At 38.3% G+C, this 10,593-nt stretch overlaps 1 protein-coding gene and 1 long non-coding RNA gene across 5 annotated transcripts in view; one reads left to right on the top strand and one right to left on the bottom strand.

The window, feature by feature from the left end:
- The first annotated feature begins 13 nt into the window (after positions 1-13).
- On the top strand, positions 14-3,519 carry LOC110837980 (uncharacterized). Its single transcript, XR_015535794.1, has 2 exons — positions 14-571; positions 3,014-3,519. It is a non-coding gene; the product is annotated as an uncharacterized LOC110837980 (long non-coding RNA).
- Positions 2,055-10,593, bottom strand: part of LOC110837974 (3-hydroxyisobutyrate dehydrogenase, mitochondrial) — a 27,451-nt gene continuing 18,912 nt past the window's right edge. For all 4 annotated transcript variants that reach the window (XM_022080704.2, XM_022080700.2, XM_022080702.2 and 1 more), the window contains 4 exons: positions 10,049-10,170; positions 6,874-7,084; positions 5,488-5,614; positions 2,055-3,181 (listed from right to left, as the gene is read on the bottom strand). In XM_022080704.2, coding sequence (XP_021936396.2) covers positions 2,993-3,181; positions 5,488-5,614; positions 6,874-7,084; positions 10,049-10,170 — 649 coding nt within the window. In that variant the 3' untranslated portion in view covers positions 2,055-2,992. The remainder of the gene's footprint in view (positions 3,182-5,487; positions 5,615-6,873; positions 7,085-10,048; positions 10,171-10,593) is intronic.

Here is a 10,593-nt window from a genome sequence, read left to right as displayed (position 1 = left end):
GAAACTTCAACAGCCTTTCCAAAATCCCATAGAGTTATATTGTTTGTTCTATATGTATCCTATACACAAAGTTTCATTATGCTCATTAGTGATAACATAAAACAGTAATGTTCTGATGTGGCGAATAATCTGGTAGAAGTAGAGCAGAAAACACGGCGCATCAACCCAGAAGAATTATATTCGACCTCGCTGCTTTTACATTCATTGCCAGTAGTTACAATTGCAGGAAACAAATTAGACCAATAAATGATCTGCAAAATGAATATACAACTCATCTAAGAAATGAGAATTGGGAAGCAGTATACAAGAGTCATGGCGTTGATTTAAAGTTTAACACACTTCTAATGAATCGATGAAGCAAGCTTTCCTACCAACATAAAAAGTATTTAAACGTAATGAGTGGATAGTATTAACGTGCCAAGCATCAAAATTTACTCTAAAACATAATTTTTCATCAAAATAGCCGAACTTATAACAACCGACCAGTGAAGATGAACAGTAAAATCAATGTGTAAAACTGAACGACGAAGCATATGAGCATTACGTAGTACAAGAATATTCATCAGTGACGGTAAATATCATCTTTGGACGGAGAATAGGGCTCTGGTCCACCGAAGCCAAGGTGTGAAGCGTGCCGAGGACTGCATGATATTGGGTCGATGATGGTAGTATCATTAACGATACCTTCTGGGCACCGGGCAGCACCTTTCGTATAAATTTCTGCACCCGTATGGGGCTGGGGATGGTAACTTGTTCCCCAGCTATCATGGGACAAAAAATAGAACACCGGAAATAAAAGATAAAATGGCGGAAACCATGCAAATGAGCCCTCTAACTCAAACCCCCATTTGAAAGTTCATTCCTCTCAGCACAGAACCAGAAGTTGTGGCATATTGGGGAGCTGACAGTATCAGCCAACCCAGGGAAGGTGATAAGACAACCAGGGGCATGAACTCGCCAGTTGTGAGAAACCCACCTTCACTACCATGTCACCTCCCTGGGATCCAGTTCTGACACATCAACACTGAGCTAGTAATTATAGCAAACCTGCAGACGAAGGTGACCTATAATATGTAGAAGCTAGGTCACAGTAGAGAGAAAGAGAACAAGAAAAAGCAACCAAATTAGTTGTGGGTCTGGGTAGTTTACTGGCTGCAGCTAGTTCATTTAAGCTTGCTCCAGTAAAGAAGTAATTCCAAAGTTCCTCAGCTCCACACACTTAGTGTGGAATATGCTCCTGGATATGACCCTCCTGAACTGAAACCCTCTATTATTTGTCCATGAACTAAAAAAGCTTTAAAAACTACAGTTTTTTGAAGGTTTAATAAATATTAATAGTTGTTTGTAGTTTTTTCACTAAAAATAGATTTGGGAAGGGGGGAGGTAATCAGTCACCAAGCTCCCAAATTTTACAGATTCTCAGTTTCACACATCTCTAGGAGCTGGTGCTGTTTCATAGATAGTTCATGAGGGAACAACTCGCTGTCCTTCTATGAGCAGATAATTCCCAGGTCTGAGGAGGGAGTTCACTTGGAATGACTCAATCATGAACAACCCATCAATAAGCCAGAGGGGAAATGAAGGCTAATGGATATAGGGGTGGGGGTCTGAAGACAGTCGACAGAAGGGGCCTAAAAAGAGAATACAAAGGACAACTATTAAGCAAGGCCCTAATAAGGACCATGAACAGAGAAGGGCTGAACGGAAGTGTGCCATGTCCCTGGTGAGATTTCTTCACAGCACAAATGAGAGGATTCCATGACTTGCTCAAGAGAAGCCATCTTCCCTGTTCACATAACTGGGATGCAGCTTGGTCCATGTCTGGATTTGTTGGCCAGAATACTGGTGTCCTGCAGCTGGATGTGATGGCCCACATTTGTGCTGTGTTCTTTCACGGCCGATTTATTACGACACTACAGCCCAACCTCCAGCAAGACAACCCCACCCAACTCCCCAAGCTGGAGAACCAGATTCTGAACTAGACAGACTATCAACTGCAATGTATGCAACCTAACCATTCCCCAACAATAACATAATTAAAAAATTATTACTGCTTCATTTAAACATACATTTTATTGAACAAACTATAATCCACTGCCATAACATATAAAAAGAAATAATACAAATAAAAAGTAAGACAAAATACATATTAGTCAAACTAAATGGGGACAGCAAATATGTTCCTTTGTATTATTATTTTAACATAACTGCCCTAAACAGTTACAGGTTTTGTTGACATTGTAATATAAACCACTTTCCAAGAAAATTAAAATGTTTGTCCTAACCCTTAAATGTCAATCTTCTTCTTCCTCCTCCTAAGACATTTCCACTTTAGGTGTTGTCTGCCATAAATGTTACAACGAAAATTCAGTATCTAAATAAAATATGCTGATACGTAAGATAAACTTGTGTGTGCAAGTATAAAAACTTGGATATGTAAAATGACTGGTCCCAACTGCAATGTACGCCCAGAACAGGGGAACCAGAACAAAGGGAAAGCAATCCTTCTAGTGAAAATATGTGAAATGTGAAGGGACACAGAAATTTAATTAAAAGTTTAATGTCCTGTAATATATAAGGACATACCCAGAGATCATTTAATTAACAATGTAAAAAGATCATTGTACAATTATTATTTTCCTAAAATTGTTTGGTAAATACTGTTCTTATATAAAAGCACTTTAATCCAAATCTTTATCTAACTAACTTGTTCAAATATATAATCTGTTTGTGAAATAGTTGAATTTGTATTGATTATTACTTTGTAACTGTAATGCATAGAAATATTCTGATTTTAAACACAACTCAGAGGCTGACAAACACATTCCCATGCATGAAACACACGCTTGAACAATCTATGGCATTTTATTCCTGATGTTTTAATTAATGTTTAACGTGGAAATATATCAACTTGTTATAGTTGCAAAACATATTATGCAATGCTGGGCATTTTATTGGATCATCTTAGAATATGGAAGCCCAATAATAATGGTCACTTTCTTTCTTGTTTCAGCAGGAACTGATATACAGATGAGAAGTCCTTATCAGCAAATCCACTATCCACCATGGTGCAGTATAATTCATAAGCTAAAGACCCCAGAGGAGTTGGGGTAGTTGTTCTAGCAGCAGCTTCCTGTGCAAGACCCAGGTCTTTTGCCATTAGTTTTGTACCAAATCCTCCCTGTTAACCAAAGAGAATTTTCAGAACAGTAACATACTTAGTATAAATGTGAACACAGTCAAAATGATACAAGTACAAATGTAACACTATGCCATCAGCTGACAAATGCTATTATACTGAGAGTTACATTTGATATCTGAAATGTGACCACATACAGAAAGAAGACCAGATTAAGTGTCTACTGCTGTATTACCTTTACACTTTCAGCATCTCTATGCTTTAGAAAGCACTTTCTTTGGATAATTTGATATTCAAATTTAACATTTCACTCTACTGTCTTAAAAGTAAGTATTGTTGCTAAGTAATCAAATATGTAAAATAAATTGCACATTCTAATATTCATTGTCTTCTTCTTGTAGGGCTCTCCAGTCCGTATTCAGTCCATGGCCTCCTCAATTCTCCTCTTCCATTCGGTCCTCTGTTATGTCCGTCTGTCCGAGGCTTTGATTGAGGTTTCGAAACATCTTCCTTTTTACGGTGCAAGGTTGTTAGCCTTGCGACCAACCCCTTAACCTGGAGGACCAGGGTACCTGTCTTAGTCTGACCTCTCCCCCTCGACCAATCTGGCTAGGGAGGCCCTACTAGTAGCTATGCTACCGCCAGCATTGCTCTTGGGATCACAGAGGTACTCAAGCCCCACCACCACGACAAGGTGCAGGTACCTTTAAGTGGGGCTAGTATTCATTATAGACATTGAAAAAATCAAGCTGAGACTCCATACAGAGCACAATATAGCGTGACCATAATATATTCAACACATTACAAATGATCACAAAAATAAAGTAAAAGAGATGTCAAGAAACAGTATATGTGCTATGTTTAAAAGAACTGCTTAAACAGTTTGATGGAAGTGTACGGTGTACCTCGTAGTGATGCTACTGAACAAACATCGCAAATAAATGCAAAATCACATCACTGCAGCAGAAAGCTGTAGGTGTTTTGTGGTGCCGGTAGCTAAACTCTGTGAAAGAGTGCAAAGATGTTACTGTCTGGAATATGGAATACAAGTGTCTTGAGGACTGTCCATTAAATGCTGGTCAGAACAGATTAAGGAGACAGCCATTGTTGTAAACAAGAAGGGCACAGGTAGACCTTCTGTACACACTGACATTGTTAACAGAGTTTCTGAGGTTTTTCAGTGCAGCTCCCATCTGTTGTGCTACCAGACAACCATCCAGGAAATTCTCCAATGAATGCATAAGAATCCAGATAGTACAAGCACTGGAACCAGAGAATAAACTGTATCAAAAAGAATTTGCTCTGAATAAGCTCATAAAGAGTAACAATGAAAACAGCTTCCTGAACATTCTTTTCAGTGATGAATTACACCACATGTCATTTGCAACAGCCTGAAGGTGAACAGGTGATGTGCCCTTAGTCCCTTCTTCATCCAAGAGAAGACAGTTCAAATTACTTGGATAAGCTTAAATTACGGCTCCCCATCAAACAAACATTTTCTTTCAGAAAGACAGCACACCACCGGAGTGGAGCTTAGCAGTGTCAGAATTTCTTAATTCAATTTTTTCATTATTAAGGATTGGGTAGAATGGACCAAATTCATGCGCCTCACAGCTCCCCTAGAGTTTTCCCTCTGAGTTCTGTAAAACAACAAATTATTCAAATAACATCTCTAAACAAACTATATATCCAGACCAGAGATGTACCTTCTTCTATGACAGTTGGCATGAAGCAGGTCATAACTTGGACATTTTGGAAGGTACAAGCAGTGCTCATATAGAAACTGTATGAATGGATCTTTCAACTAGCAAACTGTTTCTCGACATCTCTTGTGTTATGTATATATATGTATGAAATGTGGTGAATAAATATGGCCCTTCCGTATTACTCGTAATGGAACTCTTTCTAAATGAGTGAAATTTAATCAATATAATTAAAGCAATTTTGGATAATTACCATTTTGTGTTTCAATACTCATGGTGGTGTTCTTAATATTCAAAACGAAGATTACACTTGACATTATACTGGCACACAACACAAAAACAAATACAAAGAAAGCCTGCTGAATTGTCCAGGCACAAGAGTAAATGCATTGACAAATAGAAAACAACACAAAAATATTTTATTGCCACTGTGTACAAATAATTGTAATTCATCAAGTTACATAAAGTTGCTCTGGCAGTCAAATCGGGATTGAGTAGAAATAGTGCAGTGTCAGTGGGCTGGTCACTCACTACTCACAAATGCACGCTTCAAAGACCAAGAAACCTCCGTAGAGGTGGCCAAGACCTTCACCAGGTTGTAGAGCCACTGATGATGAAGTTACATAACATTATACAAAATATTACCTTATAATCATTTGAACTGGGTACATTGTTCATAGTGCCAGGAACAGGACTGTAAACTTCAGATGACCAGCAGCGCCCAGAACTAGAATTGACTATATTCATCAGGACCTTGGGATCAAGACCCAATCTACAAACACAATATTAATACACATTTTATAATTTTTAAATTATAGTAAAGACAGATATTCTGCATCACTGCTTGACTTGGAATTTGACAAAAGAGGCAGTATTCCCTTGAAACTGGTTTCTTCACCCTTTTTATTCATGTCTGACAACCAATTCCTCAACAATATTCATTTTGCATGTATTTCTCCTCCACTTCTTGTAAGCATTTACATACGGGCAACCACTCTTCTTTAGTAATGAAGGAGAATTTTTCTTCTGCCAGTTTTTGAACGTCTTGCAATTTGAACATGATGTCTTCATCGCCACCCAGTTTTTAACCATTGCCCACATTTTTTCAATGGGATTTAGTTATGGGTGGTAGGGTGGCAAATGAAGTGCAACATGCCCATGTCTTGCCAAAAGACTGTCAATACAAATAAATGGATAAATGAATAAAATATACGTATCTAACAACGTTGAAACTTTTATACCGGCAATGAACAGCAAAACACCGAGTAGAGCAATGTTTTTAGTTTGCTTATAGCAGATGACACACTGATCTAAACACAGCTAGAGCTACAAACCAACTGAAGCTGACACCCCTCTAGTGCATGCTTCGGATGGGTCCATCTCATACGACCAAAATCAGTTCTTTGCACAAGTGCCAGCACTTCTCGCTCGGCCTCTACAGAGATGAAGTCTGGCTAATGAGTCATGTGGCTGAAGAGACAGCAATAACTTTGAAGTAGTTTCAGTGGTGCCTTTTGTTATCCGTTTCTTGTGTGAGGCGTTTAACGGACTTACAAGGTGATCGTTCAAGCCAAGTTCTGATATCATCAAAAAAATTTCTGCAACTACTTGATTGTTTATATTTTTGTTTCCTGTCTATTAATAAAATGCAGTTCTTATTTGATCTGACATGATTATACACAAAGTTTCTGAGAACTATGAACTTGAACCCTATGAAACTTTCTTCTGAATTTTGTTTTGACTCTTTCTAGTGGAATTACACTTCACATAAGTTTCAAACAAAATTCCTGATGCTGTAATATAAACTTATTCATGTCCCACAATAAGAGAATCTCTCAATCTCTTCCAACACTATTAGAACTAGGATAATACTGTACCAATTTCAGTAAATGAAATACAGCTACTGGTCATGAAATTATTCCTTACTAGCCAAAGCATTCTTTTCTCTGATTTCTGTACAATTAATTGTGTGCATACTGTTAGGGGTAATTATTATAAGGGTCAAACCTATATCAGTAACCATATGCTCACCTAATTCCAAGAGTCATTGCTTCTGATGTACCTATCATGCTAATTCCTAGCAGCATATTGTTGCAGATCTTGGTAGCCTGACCAGATCCCACTGGACCACAGTGAACAACTCTTGCACCCATTGTGAAGAGAAGATCTTGTGCTACAGGAAACACTTCTGATGGTCCTCCCACCATAAATGTCAACTGACCTAATCTTGCAGCATTTACACCTACAATCAGTTTTGAGTTCTTATTAAGCATTATATAAATAAATACACACACATAAAGATGTGGGTGAAATGAAAACTACTTCATGGGCAACAAACAATGTCTACCATCACATCCTTCAATCTTTGAACTCTGTCTCATTTCAACATTTTTTTATAAAAAACTTTCATAAACACATATTTATAACAAAGGACTACAAGCTGAATCATCCAGTTAGATTGGTATGTATTTATCAAATTTACATGTTTTCCTAATTAAATGTATGAAACCTTAAAATATGTTTAAAATAGGGTCAGTGATCTCATGGCAGACATACACTTGTCCTTTTGTATGAGGTATTTTTGAGAAGTTTGGTCTCACAGTATTCATGAATCTTTCCACTCTTGTTTTACTTTTATATGAAAATGTTCAGTGATAAAGAGGACCCAAAGCAGTAATATAAAAACAAAGAAACTATCTATTTTCTCAAATTGAAAAGCATTAGGCTTTGTAATTTCTCAACAGTCAGCCCTTTTAGCAAACAGATGGCCTTGTATGGTAGACAAAGTTGAGAAACCAACATATGGATGGGAAATGATGAAACTCTGGGTATTAAGATTCCTGTCTTCTGGATTGTTGCGCTGTGTAGTCTGGTTGATGTTAGCCAGGGTAATCTCCTGCTGCTGAGAAGCAGCGAAAATCTCTCAGGTCTCTGGTTGAATGACCCACTGAAGGTGAGAGATTTCTTTATGGGGGTGAGCAACCTGACCATCACAGGAAAGAATTGGACTGGCTTACTGAAGAAGTGGGCCAGGAAGAGGACTGGAGCAGAACCAGCTGGGAATAGTGAAGGTGGTTTTGTTGCCCCAGTCAGTAAATGACCACAGTTGGATATACCCTGCCATCAGCAGGCTAGGAGAAGAGGAGACCCAGGGTCTCTGGCTGTTGGTCCACCAGCTATGCTCAGGTGGTTGAGAGTTTGTTGAAAGTTGTCCATCACAAACTGTGGTTGGGCATCACTGCAGACAGGCTGGGCAAACTGATGAGCTTCCTGACAACTTCCTGTCAGGTGGGGCAGAACATGACACATGTGCTGATGAACAAGCCAATCATGGGTTATTCCAAGTCTAAGCCCCTGGGAGGGAGCCAGAATGCAAGTTGTGCAAAGTGACTTGCTTCTGAAACTCCAAAGAATGGTGGCATGGATCCTTGGGAAACCAGTGGAAATAACTGACATCCTTATGAGAATTAAATGGCACAATCCAGGCCTAAAAACAGTCCTATGGCAAATCTACTTAAGTTTCAGAGGTACTAACTGCCTTATCAGCCTGATGATGGAGACAGTAAGCACCTTTGAAACAACCATCAATTTCCATATGACTACATCCCAGAATACCCAACTTAAAATTACTATCACATTCCTACTACTTAACACACAACAAATATTCAATACAAAATTTACCAACATACATGTATATCATGACCACAAATTAAAGTACAATTTAAAAGGCTTGTAACTTTTCATTAAGGTCACATATTGGAAAACTAACTGCACTGCAGCAGTGGCCCAACATTAAATTTTTGTTTATAGGTGCTCAATGTGGCTTCCACAGGTGATGTCGGACTTGTCCCAACCAAATGCAATCTTGTCACATGTTCTATGGAGGATAACTTCATTGACACTCATTACTGCATCATGGATTCTGTCTTGTAGTTCCCTTATGGAATGTGGCAGAGTAAGAATATAAACTTTTTCTTTGGCATAGTTAAATGCAGCAATAGAATGAAGAAACCCTAAGCCTCCTTCCTGACTCAGGTGGTCCATCTGGTGGCAAACATTGTTTGAGAATCTCAGGGCTTGACCCATGGGATAAGGCAGAGAGATGGAGCAGTCTAGACCATTCACAAAGAGCCCTTTTAGGGCACTAGACAGAAGTATGAGACAGGAGAGAAAGAACCTTTAAGAACTCAGAATGGAAGGCAGACTCAACAGGATGTCTTGATCTTGGAGACAACTGTCTTCTACTCTTTCAGGGTGTGTATAACAGGTTTCCACGTTGTACTGACAGAAAACATCCTGGTTTCAATGTTTTCTCTCTCCCGATCCAGACTTTCTCTCTGATGCCATGTAAGGACTCTTTCCTATTGGCCTTCCTCTCCTTATCCTGTGTCTTGATTGGCCAATACTACTAGCCTCATCTTCCTCATAACTCTATAGATACATCCATTTTCTAATTCTAACATGTTCCATGAAGATGGAGGCAGCATGTTCCTCCAAAAGACTACATGGTGCAAAAACTTGGTTGATAATGATCTTTCACATCACAGTGGAAACCTAAAATTCTGGTAATCTTCTATTCTTCTACAGACACTGACAATAGCTTAGCTTATGCAGCATCAAATTTTGGGATGATCAATAAAATGGAAAGATGTGGATGGAAGAAGTGGTGACCTAACAAAATGCTATCATGATGCATGCTGAGGCTCTAGAGGGTTGCACTGCAATGTTTAACAGTAACTATAACAACAATAACTTTATTATTTACTGGATGTCACAACTGAAAGGTTAACAACACTCTGTTTCTTCCTGGGTTCAGATTTTTGCTGAGAGACTGGCTGCCCTCTCTGAGAACTTTATGGTTTTCCTCAGTCTCTTCAAGTAAATGCTATGCAAAAAGTGACTTCAGCACTTGTTTACTCCTATTCCATACCTGATCAGTACTTTAATTTGTCTACCAGATATAGTTATAATACATCCAACATGTTTATTTTCAGTTTCCTATATTACTGCACAACAGTTTATGGGTTTAAACTAGCAAAACAATATTCTCATATAGCACAAATCTTAGTAATTCCTAAATTACAACCTGAAAAGACATCCTTCTACACTCATTTTGGTAAAAACTTTTCAAAGCCCAATTTTCCTTCCTGAGAATATGGATATAAATTGGGAGTACAAATGATTTATTACTGTACCAATATCTCACCTCCTGACACTGGTGCGTCTAAGAACATAACTCCCTGAGCTTCTGCTGTCGCTGCCACTGCCTTCGACACATCTGGATCAACCGTACTGCTGTCTATCAGTAGAGCACCTTTCTTCACAGACCTGATGTGCAGAAATATAAAAATGCATAGCATATATCTACAGACAAAGAGCTTTTTAGAAAAGCATTCTCCTACTCTTCTCTTGACATATTCTACAGCTCAATACATAAACTGAATGACAACCTGTGATGGTGTGTGTTTGTGCGTGCAAGCACAAGCATTTGCACACATTATTTTAACAAGTACAATGGACATCCTCTGCCTAAAATGCTATGATGTTGCCATGTCTGTAGTTTTCAACACAAAAGTTCACTCACATTGGACAATTTATGGATAAAACATTTTCTTAAAAAATTCACAACTTTGCTTATGATATACAATCATATCAAATTTCACAAGGCAGGCATGTTTTATAAACTAGTACTTTTAAATGAAAGTTTGTGTCAACACTGTTATTTTACATTCTATAAAGAAATTAAGTTAA

Source organism: Zootermopsis nevadensis, unplaced genomic scaffold (genome assembly GCF_977971745.1).
Source record: "Zootermopsis nevadensis isolate Lab colony 2312 unplaced genomic scaffold, Znev_1.0 Znev_ptg000019l, whole genome shotgun sequence".
NCBI classification, from domain to species: Eukaryota; Metazoa; Arthropoda; class Insecta; order Blattodea; family Termopsidae; genus Zootermopsis; species Zootermopsis nevadensis.
The sequence above is the reverse complement of the archived record's forward strand: the minus strand, read 5'-3'. Positions and strand labels throughout refer to the sequence as shown.